A 19,638-nucleotide genomic window follows, 5' to 3' on the forward strand; every position below is an offset into this window, starting at 1 on the left:
AGTTTTTGAGGTCTTTGTGTGTGTGTGTGTGTGTGTGTTTTGCTGTTGTCCAGGAATGAAACAAGTGAGGAAGGTTTGCGTGAAGATAAACACTGTTTTGCATGTTCAGCCCACAGCCGCCCTCCCAGCCGCCCACAGGATTCCTGGCCTTCTGAAGACAAATTGGTATGAATCAGTCCCCCCTCCTCTTTACACACAACCTCCCCAGGCCCTTCCCCCTCCCCATCATTGGCTGGCTGGTTTCTAAGAAGGAATTTAAAAAGGAGAATAGTTTCGTGTTGCTGAAGATTCCAGAGGACTCAGAGCGCCGGAAAGCTTCCTACGGCTGCCTGCTGCCATGCTGACCTCTGGGGCCGTTTGCTCTGTCTGCCTCTTGTTCCAAGTCATCTTCCCCGCGGGGAAAGGCTGGCAGGTCCTTAAAAACGATGCCACGGAGATCATTCCCGAGTATACCGAGATGCCGGCAGAGGAGCAGCAGCTGTACACCCAGAGCGACAACGACACCGTGAACAACCGGGCACAGCAAGGGGAGAGGCGCTCCCAGGTTTCTCTGGGCCAGATTGGTAAGAAAAGTAGAGGCGTCGGTTTGCTTTTTTGGTGTGTGGGAACATCTCGGCCACAGATGTGGCAGGACGGAAAATCCAGGGGACGGACAGGAACCTTTGGCGGCAAGATGCGCAAAAGGTTTGGCGACAGGGGTCCTTTCTAACTGGTGCACCGTCGCCAATTGCGCGGCTTACTTGGACTCTGACGAAGAGCTCTGCATAACACGGAAGCTTGCACAGTCAGTGGGCCAATAAAACCGCTCTGTCGCTTTTGGCCACTCACTAGCCAGCGTCGCGTGTGAAGCTGCCCTGGCAAATGTCCACATCTCCTGCAAACTTAACAGCAGAAAGGTCAGTTGCGTAACAAACGGCTCTCCTGGGCTTTCTGTTTTGCATGAGAAATGGCTGGATATTCATAGTAATGCCAGGAGACTGGCTTGAGGCCTGGGATTTAATGTGCTATGGTGCCTTTCACACAGGCTGGGTCAACACCAGCTTCTTTCCCTGGCAAATGGTCCGGGATCTGCTAGCGCTTTCTGACCCTTATCTTGAGCTCATGATTTCCATTAAGGCTCTGCTACTGGGATGTATGATGGGTCAGGATGAAATAGTTATTTCCCTGCAATTAACCTTGCGATGTCTGCACACGCCTGCTGAGGATCTATGTTTCTCATAAGAACATAAGAAAGGCCACGCTGGATCAGACCAATGCCCATCAAGTCCAGCAGTCTGTTCACACAGCGGCCAACCAGGTGCCTCTAGGAAGCCCACAAACCGGACGATTGCAGCAGCATTGTCCTGCCTGTGTTCCACAGCACCTAATATAATAGGCATGCTCCTCTGATCCTGGAGAGACTAGGTATGCATCATGACCTATGGGTCAGTAATGAGCTGGTGCTTGCAGGGGGGACTCCTGTCTCCTGTGCAAGCACCAGGTCATTCCTGACCCATGGGATGACATCACATCCTGAAGTTTCCTAGGCAGACTTTGTTTACGGGGTGGTTTGCCAGTTCCTTTCCCGGTCATCTTCCCTTTACCCCAGCAAGCTGGGTACTCATTTGACGGACCTCGGAAGGATGGAAGGCTGAGTCAATCTTGAGCCAATCTGAAACCAACTTCTGTTGGGATCGAACTCAGATCGTGAGCAGAGCTTGGACTGCAGTACTGCAGCTTACCACTCTGCGCCACGGGGCTCTTCTATTGCATGAGGGACTACCTTTACCTTTTTCACTCACTGTCCATCAATGACTTTGGGTCATTGCATGCTATTTCCCACTGTCAGAGGTCGCCTCTCCCTGCATTTCCCCGAATTTTGTCCACGTTTCAAGGAACCTGTTTTATCTCGAATTTGAAAACGCGGGCAAAATGTGGGGAAAGGCAGGGGGAGAGTGAGGCGACCTCTGACGGTTGGAAACGGCATGCATAATCAAAATAAAGAACCGAAGTTGTCCTAGGGCTGACATAAGAACATAAGAAAGGCCCTGCTGGATCAGACCAAGGCCCATCAAGTCCAGCACTCTGTTCACACAGTGGCCAACCAGGTGCTTCTAGGAAGCCCACCAACAAGATGGCTGCAGCAGTGTTATCCTGCCTGTGTTCCACTGCACCTCATTTAATAGGCATGCTCCTCTGATCCTGGAGAGAATAGGTATGCATCATTGCTAGTATCCATTTTTACTTGTAGCCATGAATACCCCTTTCCTCCATGAACATGTCCACTTCCCTCTTAAAGCTTTCCAAGTTGGCAGCCATTACCACATCCTGGGGCAGGGAGTTCCACAATAGAACTGTGCGTGTGAAGAAATACTTCCTTTTATCTGTTTAGTGCTTCCTTCTTGCCTAGGCTAAACCACCCACCTGCCAAGGGCTGGAAAGCAGGCACTCAAGCAGTCTGGATTCCTCCAAGAAGGAGAAATGTCAGGATGTCCCATAGGAAATTGGGCATTCAAAGGGAGCATTAGTGTAGAAGTAACCTATTGCAGAGAGAAATTCAGCTGATAGGAAACAAGATTGTTTATTCTTTTCGTCATGGGTCTTTTTCTGATGGGTATTTCTATTTGGATATATATAAATAGACCAATTCTTCTATACTGGATATAAACACAACTCTAGACAGAGCTGGACGCATTTTGAGGATTGAGGGATCCTAAACCCCTTTTTCCTAAGCAGAACTCACATAAGGGAAACTTCCCTGTTTTCCTTTCCCACAGCAGCCTGCTGTGATTTCCCCCAAATCCTGCTCCATGGGGCTCAGTGGACCCTTGGGAACATGCACACACATGTGGGTAGAGGGGAAATGAACAAAAATCCTCACATGGAGCTTGTGCAAGTGGAACAAAATATAGGATTTAACCCTATGTCACAGAGATGCTACTGGTGAAATTTTACTCAAGAGTCCTTCCCTTGTCCTTGAATTAAAAAGAAATGCAGTACTATAAAAACCCATCCTTCTAAAATCTTGTGATGAAGCCAGCTGGGTGACCTTGGGCTTGTCATAGCTCTCTAAGCCCCACCCTCCTCACAGGGTGTCTGTTGTGGGGAGGGGAAAGGAAGGTGATTGTAAGCTGGTTTGATTCTCCCTTAAGTGGTAGAGAAAGTCGGCATATAAACACCAACTCTTCTTCTTCTTCTTCTTCTCTTCTCTTCTCTGAAACATCTAGCTTGTGGCTCTAATGAGTTCTATACTCATATACCAGCTATCATTGCATCAATTACATTTTGGATTGCCTTCATTGGGGGGGATCCCACCAACTTTCCGGCTGGTGAAAAAATGGAGAAGAGAGTCCCTTTTTGGCTACTAAAACAAACAAACAAACAACAAACAAACAAAACTATGATGGGAATGTGGGGACTTCCCTGAACCAGAACCATGTGTACCAGGAGCTGCAACAGAGAGAGGAATTGGGCAAAGTTTAGCGAAAAAGCTGGCAGGAGCCAATCCTTTGCTTCTAACTTAGCGAGCAACCTTTTGCTCCATATAATGACTTCGTGCTCTCCTTCTTCTGTCATAGATATTTTCCCTGCCCCTTCAGGGTCGAAACATCAACAACCCTTGCTGCTGTGACTTGTCAAGTTAATAATACTCCATCTATCTATTGTTCCAGCCTTTTGTAGGTCAATAGAAATATGGATAGCACTAAAGCCAGCATGGTGTAGTTGTGGTTAAGAGCGGTGGTTTGGAACGGTGGACTCTGATCTGGAGAACCGGGTTTGATTCCCCACTCCTCCACATGAGCGGAGGAGGCTAATCTGGTGAACTGGATTTGTTTCCCCACTCCTGCACATGAAGCCAGCTGGGTGACTTTGGGCTAGTCACAGCTCTCTTCGAGCTCTCTCAGCCCCACCTACCTCACAGGGTGTCTGTTGTGGGGAGCGGAAGGGAAGGTGATTGTAAGCCAGTTTGATTCTTCCTTAAGTGGTAGAGAAAGTCGGCATATAAAAACCAACTCCTCCTCCTCCTCCTCCTCCTCCTCTTCTTCTTCTTGCTATTTCAGTTATTTTTCCAACTGCTCTAGTGGTATTGATGCAATATTTCTTAGTAAGTGGATGAATCCATCCAAAATGGTCAGAATGATTTTGTATTTTCGACCCAAGGGGCCATTGGTGCCATAATCTTGCATCACTTTTGCAGAGAGTGAGAGTGAGATCACCTATCAGTGGTTACCTGCCATGATGTTACGAGGGTGCTGTGGTGGTGGCAGAAAGTGCTGTCAAGTTGCAGCCGATTGATGGCAACCCCATGTGGTTTTCAAGGCAAGAGAGAAACAGTTGGCCAGTTCCTGCCTCTGCGTAGCAACCCTGGACAATGAGGATCCAGTGGTGTCACAAGGAGCATGTTAAGGGTGGATAAGAACATATGAACATAACAAAAGCCATGCTGGATCAGACCAAGGCCCGTCAAGTCCAGCAATCTGTTCACATAGTGGCCAACCAGGTACCTCTAGGAAGCCCACAATCGACTGCAGCAGCATTATCCTGCCTGTGTGCCACAGTACCCAATATAATAGGCATACTCCTCTGATCCTGGTTAGAATAGGTATGCATCATGACTAGTATTCATTTTGACTAGTAGCCATGGATAGCCCTCTCCTCCATGAACATGTCCACTCCCCTCTTAAAGCCTTCCAAGTTGGCAGCCATCACCACATCCTGGGGCAGGGAGTAAAGCAGGGTCAGCCCTGGTTGGTATTTGAATAGGAGACCACCAAGGAATACTAGGGTTGCTGCGCAGAGGCAGGCAATGGCAAACCACCTCTGAACGTCTGTTGCCTTGAAAACCCTACAGAGTAGCCATAAGTTGGCTGCAACTGTATGGCAAATAAAAAAAAAATTAAGAGCTCTGTCCATTGCTGGAACAACATCTGCTTTCGTTGGGAGCTCTCCGAGGTCCTGTAAAGACTGAGGCAGGCCCAGTTCTGACAAACAGCACGCGAGGAAGTCCATCTGTTCCTTAGCTGTACTATTTGAGACTATGAGAGGCTTCTAGCCTAGTCTTTCGCATGACATCTTGTGTTTCCATGTGCAGGGCACTGGTTTTTTTTACAGTGGGACATTTGACTGTGTAAACTCTGAAACGGTACAACACAGAAACTGGGGTTTCTCCAGTTTTTTAAAAAGAAAGCCTCTGACATGTTACTTGGGACCTAATATTTTACACTTACTCCTCACTGCCAATAAACTCCAACTCAGCCCCCTTCAGGCCTTGTTTAGGGCCCAACCAGGCCAGAGCAGGAAAGCAATATTCAAGAAATTCATGAAAGAAAGAGGCTAAAAAAGATCTGGTAGGAGATATTTGATCCTTCACATCCAATGCAATCCTACACAGAGTTTCTCCAGCCTAAATCCATTTCAATCAATGGATTGCACGGTTAGCAATGTAATTATAATTGAAACAGAATATCTAATTCAGCTTTCCCCACTATTTGTTTGTTGGTGGTTGGCCTATTGGTGGCCTCTCGCTGAATATTCAGAGCATTATGGAATTGTTACTTTGTGTAACGGGTCTAGGAAGGATCATGGCACAGCATGCAAAACTTTTAAGAGCTCAGCCATACGTTTTAGGGGTGATTCAGCATTTCCTGTGGTTGGTCACATCTGTGCAAGTTTAATCCCCGTTGACTGGACTTGCAAATCTTCATTTCTCTCTCTGGCCCAGTCTCCTGCCTGGACCCTTCATGTGAGGTTATGGTCTCCACAGGATTCCATTCTGATTTCCAGCCAGCTACGGCAGCCTACATGTGAAGATGGTTAACCAGGGTTTTTTTCTCATGCCAAGTGGTTCCTTGTTTGTTTTTAGGGGGTACTTCTCTCACTTTGGCTTTTATACTTTGAGCATGGAGGTTTTTAAGAAGAGGTTAGATGGCCATCTGTAAGCAATGCTGATTCTGTGACCTTAGGCAGATGATGAGAGGGAGGGCATCTTGGCTATCTTCTGGTCACTAGGGGTGTGGAGGGGGGAGGTAGTTGTGAATTTCCTGCATTGTGCAGGGGGTTGGACTTGATGGCCCTGGTGGCCCCTTCCAACTCTTATGATTCTATGATTGGAGGAAAAAAGGAGTGAGACATATCTCCCAATAGTGGATTGGCTCCAACCATCTTTTCCACAGGTGAAAAGGTTGGGCATCACAGGACCTGTATGGACAAAAGCCATGTGGGATAGGGGCTGTAGGATGGAGGAGAATTGGGTAAAACTGAGTGTAAATGCTGGATGGATCCACCCAATGTTGCCTCTGGGAAAGGTCAGCGGCTGGGATTTGCTTCTGCAAAACATCTGACTGGTAGCTGTAGTTAGGAACGGACAGTGTTTCTCACAGTGCATCTGCTCTCCCTGTGTTGGAGCTTATGGTACACTATGGTAGGGATTGCATGGGGACAGGCCGTGGCTCAGTGGTAGAGTATCTGCTTGGCATTCAGGTTCAGTCCCTGGCATCTCCTGTTAAAGGGACTAGGCAAGTAGATGATGTGAAAGACCTCTACCTGAGACCCTGGAGAGCTGCTGCTGGTCTGAGTAGACAATACTGACTTTGATGGACCAAGGGGCTGATTCAGTGTAAGGCAGCTTCATGTGTTCATGAGCTACTGTTAGGGAAGTTAGGGAAGTCACCCTGTTCAAGAAATCTTAGACAATGAATCACGAGATGTTTGGCCGAGTAATCAGGAACATGTGCCTCTGTTTGCCTGTGAACACAACAATAGCCTGAAGAAATGTGGCGCTTTTTTGTTTTTTAGAAGATGCGTCTCAGCGGGGTCTGTCTTAGAAGAGGCATTCCCTGCTGTGTGGGGGGAAGGGGGAATGCGTCTTTCAAGATGGTTCTTGTCCCCTGTTGGTTTTATTAAAAATAATGCTTTTTAGCATTATTTTAGCCAGCGTGGTGTAGTGGTTAAAAGCGGTGGTTTGGAGCGGTGGACTCTGATCTGGAGAACCGGGTTTGATTCCCCACTCCTCCACATGAGCGGTGGAGGCTAAACTGGTGAACTGGATTTGTTCCCCCACTCCTCCACACAAAGCCAGCTGGATGACCTTGGGCAAGTCACATTCAGCTTCACTTACCTCACAGGGTGTCTGTTGTGGGGAGGAAGGGAAGGTGATTGTAAGCCGGTTTGAGTCTCCCTTAAGTGGTAGAGAAAGTCAGCATATAAAAACCAACTCTTCTTCTTCTTCTTCTTCTTCTTCTTCTTCTTCTTCTTCTTCTTCTTCTAAAAAATGGCTGCTCCATTAACCTGGGACACCTTAACTGGCCAGTGGTTTCCAACCAATTAATCTAACAATACGCCTGCAATTTTAGCTGTTTTTAATATCTCATATGAATAATAACATAGTGCCATCAATACTATGTTAGAGAGTTTCACAAGCAAGAAAGAACAAGTCCTACATCCAAAGAGCTGATGATCTAAATTCAGATGAACACTGTTGCCCTGTAGCAAACGGCTGGACAGATGCGCTTTTGGTCTTATCCATCTTATATTCTCTGTAATTGATGCTGTGCTCTGATTTTGTACAAGATGGCTCAGATGCCAGCGTACCTCTTCCCTATAAACAATTCATGTTTCCTTCCTTCCAGAACCGCAGGAGTTCACCTGTCGGGAGCTGTATTCTACCCGCTATATCACCAACGGTCAGTGCCGCAGCATTAAGCCCATCAGGGAGCTGGTCTGTTCTGGGCAGTGCCTCCCGTCCCATCTCCTGCCCAACTCAATCGGCAAGGGCAAATGGTGGCGGCAGAATGCTTTGGATTACCGCTGCATCCCCGCGCACAGCCGCCCCCAGCGAGTCCAGCTCGCCTGCCCCGACGAGGAGACTCGGACTATCAAGATCAGAACCGTCACCGCTTGCAAATGCAAACGGTACACCCGCTACCACAACCGGTCCCAGCTCAAAGATTTCAGCAAAGAGACTGCCCGCCCTCAGAAGAACAAAAAACCACGCCTCTCAAGGGGCAGGGGCAGTAAGGCCAACCAGCCGGAGCTCGAGAACTCCTACTAGCATGGGTTTTTTTCCATGGAAGTGTAGAGGGTTTTTTTTTGCCTGACACCCCTCCCTTTGTGATGGCATCAAATGGGACAGAAAGAGGGGGTGGCCATTGGCACGGTGGTTGTCCCCGTCCAAGACTGAGGGCTGATGCGGTCAAAAGCAGTTGGGTGCTCCTTGAATAGCCGAATGGGAGAGGGAGGGGGAAAATGAAATTGAGGTCAAGGAAGTGGCCATCAGGTTAAGAGGTTAGCAGGGGGGTCGTATGACTCATCAGACTGAAAGAGGGGTGATTCCCAATACACCACTACATCCGTCAAGGTTTCCCTGCCCTTCCTTTGTCCGACAAAGGACCAGCCCTCTCTGTTAAAAGAAACACACGTGAGTGAGTTTAGACTGACACAACATCTGTAAGGGTCTTGCGCTCACCTGCAAATTTCCACAGCACCCCATAATACATCGCCACCCTTTGCTTTTAACTGGGCTGTATATTAATGCATGGCGCCTTGCTGCACCGCCACACCGTCAGAAAGACGAGCTTTGTGCTCGGTTGACGGTACATGTCCGCTTCTCTTCTTGCAGCCAACAGGGTGGCGCTTTGCAAAAACGCAGAGGCCGAGGGAAGAGGATTTTAAAGTCATGCTATATTGTACAGAGCCGGATGTACATCTCTTTGTAGGCAACTCTCTTTGCCTAGGGTGTGTGTGGAATGGAAAAGCAAAAGCAATGGGCCAATTTATTTGTGAAACGGTGTCTCTGTTAGGGACAGCAGCATGCAGCACAGGAAAAGGAGAAAGCCACATCGGCAAGATGACTGAACAGATGGATGTAAACATAACTATATATTTTAAAAGATCCTATGGTCAAGGTGAAGGAAGAAGGGTGGGATGTGGACCAGGCTGGCTAGGGGTACACATGAACACATGAAGCTGCCTTCTACTGAACCAGAACCTCAGTCCATCAAAGTCAGCATTGTCTACTCAGATCAGCAGCGGCTCTCCAGGGTCTCAGGCAAGGGTCTTTCACATCACCTACTTGCCTAGTCTTTTTAACTGGAGATGCCGGGGATTGAACCTGGGACCTTCTGCATGCCAAGCAGATGCTCTACCACTGAGCCACAGCCCATAATAGGGTCTTCTGGAAAACGGTTGCTGGCTAGTTCTAAGGAATGTTTCAGTAAAGTATGTGTAGGGTTGACAGCTCTGAGTTGGAAAATTCCTGGAGATGTGAGGTGTTAGGGGAGGTGAGGGCACTCAGCAGAGATGCCCTAGAAGCTGCCATTTCCTCCAGGGGAACTGATCTCTAGTCTGGAGATCAGGCGTAATTCCCGGAGATCTCCAGCCCAAATGGAAGTTGGCAACCCTAAATGCTCGTCTCCCTCCTAGGGCACCAAAAGCTGCTCTCATCCCTGTATCTTTGAAATTGTACTATTGGCTGTTATGGGGCAGTCTCTACTTGCAGGGCTGAGTGGTGAGGCTGTCTTGCTGCAAAACATTGAGACACAAAAATGCAATCCCTTTTCCCATCCTCATCCCCACTTATTCATGCTTCTTTGTTTGATCTCCTTTTATGGCTTTTCAAAAAACCTCAGCGGACTTGGCAGTGAAGAAACTCTGTTTTCTATAGTTGAAAGGCATATTTATTTCCCTGTAAAAAGTATTTATGCTATTTGTTCCTTTGGTGTGTTTTTTTTTCTTTCCTTACAGCAACTAAGGAACACTGCTCCAGAGATATGTAGCCTGTTTCAGAGTTATACAGATATATTCCTAAAAGTATTAAATTAATAAAGTTATGTTTCTGAAAAAGAAGAGTGGTGATTTTAAAAAGCAGGATGCCATTGTGAGAATCAGAAGGCTGGAAGGAACCATTTGGTCAATTGGTTTAACACCCTGCTCCAGGGAAGGAACCATTTCAGCTTTATATAAGCCATACCACCATGGGGGGAAGGCCGAGGGGGGAGCAAGGCCAGCTGATTGCCCCAGGTGTTGCCTACACAGGTTTCTCCAGGTAGCTCGAGCAAGCGAGCCAACTCATGTCCTGGAGGGACAGCTCGAAACAATTACATTGCCACCAGCTGTCAGAGTTATGCATTTCGGCATGAAGAATCAATTACATGGATGTAGGGTGGGAGAGACCTGGCTTGACAGGAACACAGATCTTGGGTTTGCAGGTGAACACGAGTCATCAGTGTGATGCAGCCACACACACACACACACACACACACACACAGGCCTTGATTTCAGGCTGCATCAAGAGTGGCTCAAGTCACCAGAAGTCACTGTTCTGTTCGACTTCATGGTAGTCAAACCTTGAGTTGGATCCAACCGGCTTTTCAGCTGCTGGAAAAGAAATGAGAGGACAACCTCTGACCACCCCAAAACACTAGACTGGGGATAATCCGTCAAGCATGGACAACAGTCATGCGGGATGGAGCTGTGGTAAAGAGGAACATTGGGCAGGACTGAGTTAGTTTTTATATGCCGACTTTCTCTACCACTTCAGGAAGAATCAAACTGGCTTATCAAATCACCTTCCCTTCCCCTCCCCACAACGGACAACATGTGAGGTAGGTAGGGCTGAGACAGCTCTAAGAGAACTGTGACTAGCCCAAGGTCACCCAGCTGGCTTCATGTGTTGGAGTGGGGATACCAAACTGGTTCACCAGATTAGCATCTGCTGCTCATGTGGAGGAGTGGGGAAGCAAACCCGGTTCCCCAGTTTACGGTCCACCGTTCCAAACCACCGCTCTTAACCACTACACCATGCTGGCCGGAACCAACCCCTCATCTAATAGTACCATGCCCAGTTCTGGGTAAACAAACTGGAATAGATTCAGAGGCAAGCAACAGAGATGGGTGGGAGGGATGGGATCTGGAAAGTAAGTTCTACAAGGAAAGACTGAGGGAACTGGGAATATTTAACCTGGAGAAGAGAGGACCGAGGGGGATATGATCACACTCTTCACTTACATGAAGGGCTGTCCTACAGAAGAGAGCAAAGTCTCATTGGTTTGCTGCTGCTCTGTACTGCAAGAAGATTCAATATAATGGGCTTAAATTACAAGGGGGTAGATTCAGTCATAAGAACATAAGAAAAGCCCTGCTGGATCAGACCAAGGCCCATCAAGTCCAGCAGTCTGTTCACCCAGTGGCCAAACGGGCCTCTAGGAAGCCCCCAAACAAGATGACTGCAGCAGCACCATCCTGCCTGTGTTCCACAGTACCTAAGATAATAGGCATGCTCCTCTGATCCTGGAGAGAAGAGGTATGCATCATGACTAGTAATCTATTTTAACTAGTAACTATGAATACCTCTTTCCTCCATTAAATTATCCACTCCCCTCTTAAAGCCTTCCAAGTTGGCAGCCATCACTATATTTTGGGGCAGGGAGTTCCATTATTTAACTATGCGTTGTGTGAAAAAATACTTCCTTTTATCTGTTTTGAATCTCTCACCCTCCAGCTTCAGCAGATGACCCCGTGTTCTAGTATTATGGGAGAGGGAGAAAAACTTCTCCCTGTCCACTCCTTCCAAACCAGGCATAATTTTATAGACCTCTATCATGTCTCCCCTCAGCCGCCTTCTTTCCAAGCTAAACAGACCTAAGTCGAACATTAGAAGAATTTTCAGTGGTCTCGCCGAATGTTCATGTTCTCACCCATTGGCAAGGGCAATTCTTCAATGGAACCCATCTTTTGAGGCACACTCCCTTGTCGAAAGTTTTCAAGCAGAGACTGGGCAGCCAAATTCTGGAGTTTGGACTTCCTGTGTTGAACAGGGGGTAGGAATAGATGACATAAAAACTCCCTTCTGACTCTAGGACTCATATGTTCTGACCTGAGAGAAAATAATTTCGTTTCTTCAGTTACTGACTCAAGGTGGCTAGGCATCAATCAATACAAATTCACTGGGGAGAAAGGCAATGCTAACAGTTAAAGTGGACAGCTCAAATCATACAAAAAAGCAATTTCATAGAGATTCACTGGGTACGTTCTCCAGGGACCTCCTCCTTTAAAGAGGAATCCTCGGATTATGAAAGGGCCTGCATAGCTGAGTTAGGAGGTGGAAAATAACTCAATGTTCCACTCTAAATTGTAACAAGTGAAATTGGAGCGAGATTTCTAGGTGCATATCAGGTCCTTCTGTGGGTCAGGAGGAAACAGTCTGAGATCCTAGGTTAGATCCAAGTTTCTGTTCAGCTAACAAGAGCCTTCTTCTGATACAAGAAACCTTCTTCCAGCACAAGGACCCTTCTGGAGATGGGACGGGATCCTTGCTCTCGAGGAAGGACATTCCATTAGCAGTACAGAATGTTTGGATACCTTCCCATTATCCCAAAGAAAAATAGTCAATCGTTAGTTGTATTTATATATTAAAGTCTGTTAAATCCCACATCCACCCCTCCCAAATTTGCTCACAGCAGCTACTAATCCAAAGAACATAAACATTCAATAACAGCAAAGCCACAATTTGAAATGAATGGAAACTACCACCACCAACAACAACTTGGCAATAGATTTAAAAAAAATCATGTCCAGGAGGGGCCAGGAAATGCAGCAGGGAAGGAGTCAACCAAAGATCTGGTACCTATGGTAATCTTTAGCAATGGATAGGACAGGACTCACAATAATGGGTATAAATTAAGGGCAGAAAGGTACCGGCTGGACATTAGGATTTTTTATTTTTATTTTACAGCAAGAGTAGTTCAGCAGTAGAATCAGCTGCCTAGGGAGGTAGAGCTCCTCCTCTATGGCAGTCTTCAAGCCGCGGCTGGACAAACACTTGTCAGGGATGCTCTAGGCCAGTGGTTCTCAACCTTTTTTGCTCCATTCCCCCCTTTCACCTTTGTTCAGAATATAATTCCCCCCTTCCCAAGATAGTTTAACTCAAAAAAACAAACTACAATTTTACAGATTGTACGTAATCTACAGGACATCACACTTTGCTGAACAGTGGTCCCAATTCCCCCCACCCGGAACCCTAAAATCCCCCCCGGGGGGGAATTCTCCCCTTGTTGAGAATCCCTGCTTTAGGCTGATCCTGTATTGAGAAGGGGGTTGGACTAGATGGCTTGTATGGCCCTTTCCAACTCTAAGATTCTATGATTCTATGATGTAACAGTCTCCCTTCCCAGAGGAGGGCATTCCAGATGTGTGGTTCCACAACTGGTCTTCGGTCACTATTCAGGCATAGGAATCCAGAAAAGGAATACCTCTGAAGAACATCTCAGTGACTGGGCAGGTTAATCTGAGAACAGGCCATCCTACAGATGCCCAGAGTATTATCAATATAAAAAGCAAGATATCAAAATTATCATATTATTATTCTCTAGAAATGCGTTCTGCTAGATAGGGAATGCAGGATTTCATAGTTGCTAAGCAGTAGAAACATTAATGTGTGTGTGCGTGTGTAAAGTGCCGACCTTTGGCAACCCTGCTATTATAACTGATCTCCAGCCGATAGACATCAGTTCACCTGGAGAAAATGACCACTTTGGCAATCGGACTCTATGGCATTGAAGTCCCTCCTCTCCCCAAACCCAGCCCTCCTCAGGCTCCGCCCCAAAAGCCTCCCGCCGGTGGCGAATAGGGACCTGGCAACCCTATTTATTCAAGGTAGCTAATAGCATGGATGGACATATCCTCCATGACAAAATTATTGGTGCAGAGAGAGACCATCCAGTAAAAACAATGGCGCCTCTTGACTGGGATTCCAGAGAGAATTACCTGAGCTGCTCCAGGTGGTCAGGCTCTGTGACAAAGCAGACATCACTTCATCACAAATCACCCAAAAAAATCACAAAATCACACAAGGTTGGAAGAGACCACAAGGGCCATCCAATCCAACCCCCTGCCATGCAGGATCCCACAATCAAAGCGCTTCTGACAGATGGCCATCCAACCTCTGCTTGAAGACCTCCAAAGATGGGGACTCCACCCCCCCCCCCCGAGGCAGAGCATTCCACCGTCAAACTGCCCTCATCGTCAGAAAGTACTTCCTAATGTTCAGGTGGAATCGCTTTTCTTTTAGTTTAAATCCATTATTCAGTGTCCTAGTCTCTGAAGCAACAGAGAACAAGCTAGTTCCCTCACTAACATGATATCCCTTCAGATATTTCAACATGGCAATCATGTCACCCCTTAACCTTCTCTTCTCCAGACTAAACAAACCCAGCTCCTTAAGTCTCTCCTCATAGGGCACAGATTCCAGACCTTTGACCATTCTGGTCGCTCTCCTCTGGACACGCTCCAACTTGTCAACATCCTTCTTAAATGGTGCAGCCCAAAACTGGACACAGTAGTGAGTGGTCATCAGTAACACATGAAGCTGAATCAGACCTATCAAGGTCAGTATTGTCTATTCTGAGCGGAAGCACCTCTCCAGGGTCTCAGACAGAGGTCTTTCACGTCACCTATGACCAGATCCTTTTAAATGGAGATGCCAGGGACCGAACTTGGGACCTCCTGTGTGCAAAGCAGATGTTCTACCACTGAGCTATGGCCCATCCACAACTAGGTCTTCACAGATAACAGTGCAGAATCATGCAACAATACATTAGAGAGGCAGGGGGGGCCAAAAGAAAGGGCTCTTCCTGAAAGATCCCCTTAACAGGAATATTGGCCGTGGCATTTGCTTTCCAGAATGTGACTATGATCGCAGTGCTGTTAATTGGATATGAAATACTGACAGAGCACGACGAATTCTTTTCCTCGCAAGTGAAACTGGCAGCATCTTCTTCAAACACGATTAAAATCAAATCAGGCTACTGGGAGCTAGGTCAAATAGTTTAGAGAGCCAAATCTAGACTATAACCCATCATTTGATGGCTGCACCTCTTTGTTGGGCATTCTTCCCACAATGCCCAGAATGGAGCTGGGAAAACCACCGGGGTTTGGATCGGGGGGGGGGGGGGAGCGGGGGGAGACTGTGGTATTGCCTTTTATTTTTTCCTACTGCCTGCCTAGGTTTGCCAACCACTAGGTACTAGCTGGAGATTGCCTGCTATTACAACTGATCTCCAGCTGATAGAGATCAGTTCCCCTGGAAAAATGGCCACTTTGGCCATTGGACTCTATGGCATTGAAGTCCCTTCCCTCCCCAAACCACACCATCCTCAGGCTCTGCCCCCAAAAAACTCCCACCGGTGGTGAAGAGGGACCTGGTAATCCTATGCCTGCCCCATCCTGATCTGGTTTTGTTGACCGAGATGCAGAAAAAAAGGGGCACGAAGAAGTCATTTTATTTAGGCTTGTTCTATATTATATACATCCCATTTTGATCATTTTCTTGCTGGCAGCCCAGCCCTCAACGCCCCCACCTTTTATAATTTGCGGAGCAGGAGAAGAAATCGGGAAGGGGGAAAACAGCATAGACAGTGACACTTTAGGAATTTCCCCTCATCTCTATGGTCCTTACCATAGAGATGAGGGGAAATTCCTAGAACAGCACCCCGAAGTGATGCCACTTCCTCTTGAAACTCCACCCCCAGGAACTGCCCACAAAATCTGGCATTTGCCAGCACAGGGCTGGTAACTTTAATCCTGTTGCCCTACATCTATTTATTTATTTGACTGATTTAATTAGCTTTACCCTGCTTTTCACCCCAGTGGGGGCCCAAAGCAGTTTACAATACTGAACAGAAAATACAATAGAAATAAACAAGAAAGGGGACAGAGATCTTCCTTTCTCTCATGACTGGTCTTCTTGCCAGCTCAAGGTGCAACCCTCAGGCTAAGAGCTGAAGGACAAGCGCCCTTTGGCTTTTGCCCATGGACTTATGCCTCTGGCTTGCCCAGGCCTTAAATACCAGTGAAGCAGGAGAGAAGCAAAGTCAGCTAGATGTTATACACCTGCTACTTGCCAGTTAGCAGGCTCGTCTCCATTTCCTCTCCTGCCATCTACATTTCAAAGTTGAAAATTGCCCTGCATTCATTCATCTCCTGGTTTACCTTGGCCACACTGGTACAGCCGTAGCTCAAAACCAGTTTGCAGCTGGCCCGATGGTCAGCTCAGCTGTTTTATTTCCCACACAGCTGAGAAGTGCCTAGAGATCCCTTTGCAAGTCTTTGCGATCTTATAATGGGGACAGAAACCTTCAACGTGAGACTAAGGGCTTTTCCATATTCGTATTTTCCTCGCTTGTGTGTTCCTCCCTTTCCTCATGTGTTTTGGTCCCTCTAGTGGTCGATTTGATATTACACAGCTTTATGTCCAGCATAAAAACCTGCAGTTTAAATCAGCAGGGAGATAAGCCTGACATAAAGCAATGTAATATCGAATCGACCACTAGAGAGAGCAAAACATGTGTGGAACAGAATCCCCCTTCAAAGCAATAGAAATACACAAGGGAGGAAAATAAGAATGCGGAAAAGCCCTAAACCCCCTGAAAAGAATTCTTGCTATTAATGAAAAGAAGAGGTAGCTTGTAGGAAATGGTGGCCACTTATAATCTCTCTGCAAATTGCAGAGGGAGAGAGAATGGCTGCCTCAGCACCTAGATGGAGGTGACAGGTTATTGTCCACAAACAAGTGGTTAGAGCTGCCGCAAGGGACATTTTTTCAGTTGCCAGTTCCAGCCCCAGTGCAAAAAGAGGGCCTGTATGCAAATGAGCATTTAGACGTAACTTGATTATAACTTTTGGGCTATCTTCAAAGCGGCTGTTAAGTAGTAAACCACTCACTGGCCATTTTTGCATGGTAATTAGCAGCGCATTCCAGGCTGAATTGCTCCGCATATTTTTTTAAAATTTTGCAAGCTGAACCTTCATTCCGGAAGTGACTGTGAAGCCGGTGCATACCTGCTCCGCATTACTAAAGAGCCCATTTAAAGCAACCTTTGGTGTTTGCAGCGAAGAATCCTCCTCAAGGAACCATGCAAAACAACAGAGGCGTGTTATCTATGCACATGCTAATGCCCATGCAAACAGGAACAAAGGAGCAGGGTGTGTGGAATTTCTCCTTTTGCTTCGGAGTCCGTGAATAGGCATTTTTAAAGTCGTATTTTTAAAAAGAGCTTTGCACAAGCATCAAAACTGACCATGCAAAAATGACCACAGAGTAACAGCCTTATCATCACCAGACAGCGGATAAATTAAGCGGTAGTCATGAGAACATACAGGAAAGTGTGAAATCAATGGAGCAATCTTAGGTCTTATAGAAGAATACAAATCACAACTGAATTTAAAATGGGTAAGTGTTTCTGTCTTTGCCTTTCCACACAGGCAGACTCTCTGCTTGATTGGGGTTTTCAAAAATCTGCCAGTTAATTCATTGAGGGTTAAGGCATTATGTCTACCAGCGTGCTACCCACACTGTAGGTGCACGCTTGGAAAAATCAGCACTCTACACAGTCTCAGAGGCTTTTTTCCACTGATGCCCATGTTCTGGAGTTCAGCAGTGTCCTAGAAAGCAAACCCTGCCTGTGAACGCTATGGTGAGGTTGGGGAGGGAGGGATGGAACACCTTTCCTTCCAACCTTCAGTGGCAGAGCATCTGCTTGGCATGCAGAAGGTCCCAGGTTCAATCCCAGGCATCTCCAGTTAAAGGGACTAGGCAAGTAGGTGATGTGAAACACATGAACACATGAAGCTGCCTTATACTGAATCAGACCCTTGGTCCGTCAAAGTCAGTATTGTCTACTCAGACTGGCAGGGTCTCAGGCAGAGGTCTTTCACATCACCTACTTGCCTAATCCCTTTAACTGGAGATGCTGGGAATTGAACCTGGGACCTTCTGCATGCCAAGAAGATGCTCAGCCACTGAGCCATGGCCCCTCCCCAAAATAACTCTACCCAAGACTTTGGAGAGCAGCTGCCAGTCAAAGCGGACAAGACTGACCATGATGGGCCAAGGTTCTGATTTGGTATAAGGCAGCTTCATATATTTGCTTGAAAGCTGAGGGCTTAGCCTGGCCTGTGCTGGAGGCATTTTCTGATAACTCAGTCTGCTCATGTCCCCCGTGACCTGAGCCCCCAGCAGTCCCGGCCAGTTTTGTTTACACGGTGGGTTATCGAGCCCCCATGTTAAAACAATGCGACCCTTTATCACTTTGCCAATGCTTGTAGTGCTTGCGGTGTGAGGTTATTTCCACGGCTTAAGCAAACAGCTCCTGCCTGGCCAGACAAACACTCGATGAGGTCATTCTTCGTTCAGATTCTTCGGCGCACAGAACACCCCTGCGGGAACGGCCTTGGGACAGCGTGGCTCCTCCGAGACTATTTGTATCTAATCTTTGTTTCCTCCTTCCTTCCGCTTCTCCGTTTCCTTCCTCCCCTCGGATGTAAAACAACTCGTTTTGTTCTTGTGCAAATCCAGCCTGTAGAAAAAGCTCGGGCTTTCGTGGTTTATTTCTCCTGACCTCCTTAAGCCTGAAATAAGTCTCCAATTGAACATAATTACACCTTCATTTGGAGGAAGGGGGAAAATCTATTTGCGGGGACTTAGGGCTTGCTTCCTCCTCTGGCAGGGAGGAAAGGGTGTTGGGGGGCAGGAAAGTAGAATCAAGGGCCTCAGCTTGCAAAATACCTAGAGAGGAAGCTAGATCAGGTTGTGTCTGTGGGAGAATACCAATACGCAGTTTGGCTGCGCATGAATACGCATTGGAGGTTGTGTGCATATAAGGGCTAGGGTCGCCAACCTCCAGATACTAGCTGGAGATCTCCTGCTATTACAACTGATCTCCAGTCAATAGAGATCAGTTCCCCTGGAGAAAATGGCTGCTTTGGCCATTGGACTCTATGGCATTGAAGTCCCTCCCTAAATCCCACTCTTCTCAGGCTCCGCCCCCAAAACCTCCCACCAGTGGCGAAGAGGGACCTGGCAACCTGAGTTGTTTTCTGTTGCCCCAGAAGGTCAGACTAGAACCAATAGGTTGAAATTAAACCAAGAGTTTCCACCTAGACATTAGGAGGAATTTTCTAACAGCTAGAGCGGTTCCTCAGTGGAATAGGCTTCCTTGGGAGGTGGTAAGCTCTCCTTCCCTGGAGGTTTTTAAGCAGAGGCTAGATGGCCATCTGTCAGCAATGCTGATTCTCTGACCTTAGGCAGATGATGATAGGGAGGGCATCTTGGCCATCTTCTGGGCATGGAGTAGGGTCACTGGGGCTGTGAGGGGGGGAGGTAGTTGTGAATTTCCTGCATTGTGCAGGGGGTTGGACTAGATGACCCTGGTGGGTCCTTCAAACTCTATCATTCTAACCATAAGGAGGGTACCTATTCACAGTTTGGTTATACATGGATGTACATTGGCATTTACCCTGATCTTGTCAGATCTTGTCAAGGCAAGAGACTAACACAGAGGGTTTGTCATTGCCTGCCTCTGCGTAGCATCCCTGGACTTCCTTGGTGGTCTCCCATCCAAACACTAACCAGGGCTGTCTCTGCTTAGCTGGGCTAGCCTGGGCTATCCAGGTCAGGGCACCCTCTATGTTATGATGCCCCCATATTTGTTGATCTCGCACAAGAGGCAATGCAAGTTGGGACAGAAGAAGCCTGACATGGCACAAGCGGCTCCGGTGATCTTTTTCTCGAGTTTCCACCTGCACAAGTGCTCTAGTGCGAGCAGAGGTTTTGCACTGGATCTGATTCAGTTGCTCCCTTCTGAACACGGGCAAATCGCGTAGAGC

The 19,638-nt window shown here is 47.3% G+C and overlaps 1 protein-coding gene across 1 annotated transcript; it reads left to right on the plus strand.

Moving 5' to 3' along the window:
- Nucleotides 1-308: 308 nt before the first annotated feature.
- On the plus strand, nucleotides 309-8,029 carry SOST (sclerostin). The gene is made up of 2 exons (XM_056863886.1): nucleotides 309-563; nucleotides 7,608-8,029. Exons 1-2 carry the CDS (start codon nucleotides 338-340, stop codon nucleotides 8,027-8,029), a joined length of 648 nt encoding a protein of 215 aa, XP_056719864.1. The 5' UTR covers nucleotides 309-337.
- The last annotated feature ends 11,609 nt before the right edge of the window (nucleotides 8,030-19,638 follow it).

Source organism: Euleptes europaea, chromosome 18 (genome assembly GCF_029931775.1).
Source record: "Euleptes europaea isolate rEulEur1 chromosome 18, rEulEur1.hap1, whole genome shotgun sequence".
Classification (NCBI taxonomy): Eukaryota; Metazoa; Chordata; class Lepidosauria; order Squamata; family Sphaerodactylidae; genus Euleptes; species Euleptes europaea.

What these genes read in the sequence shown, in the direction of transcription:
- SOST (XM_056863886.1), top strand. Translation starts at nt 338, where the DNA reads ATGCTGACCTCTGGGGCCGTTTGCTCTGTCTGCCTCTTGTTCCAAGTC. An exon ending in GGTTTCTCTGGGCCAGATTG is followed by an intron (nt 564 to 7,607) that starts GTAAGAAAAGTA and finishes CCTTCCTTCCAG; the next exon opens with AACCGCAGGAGTTCACCTGT.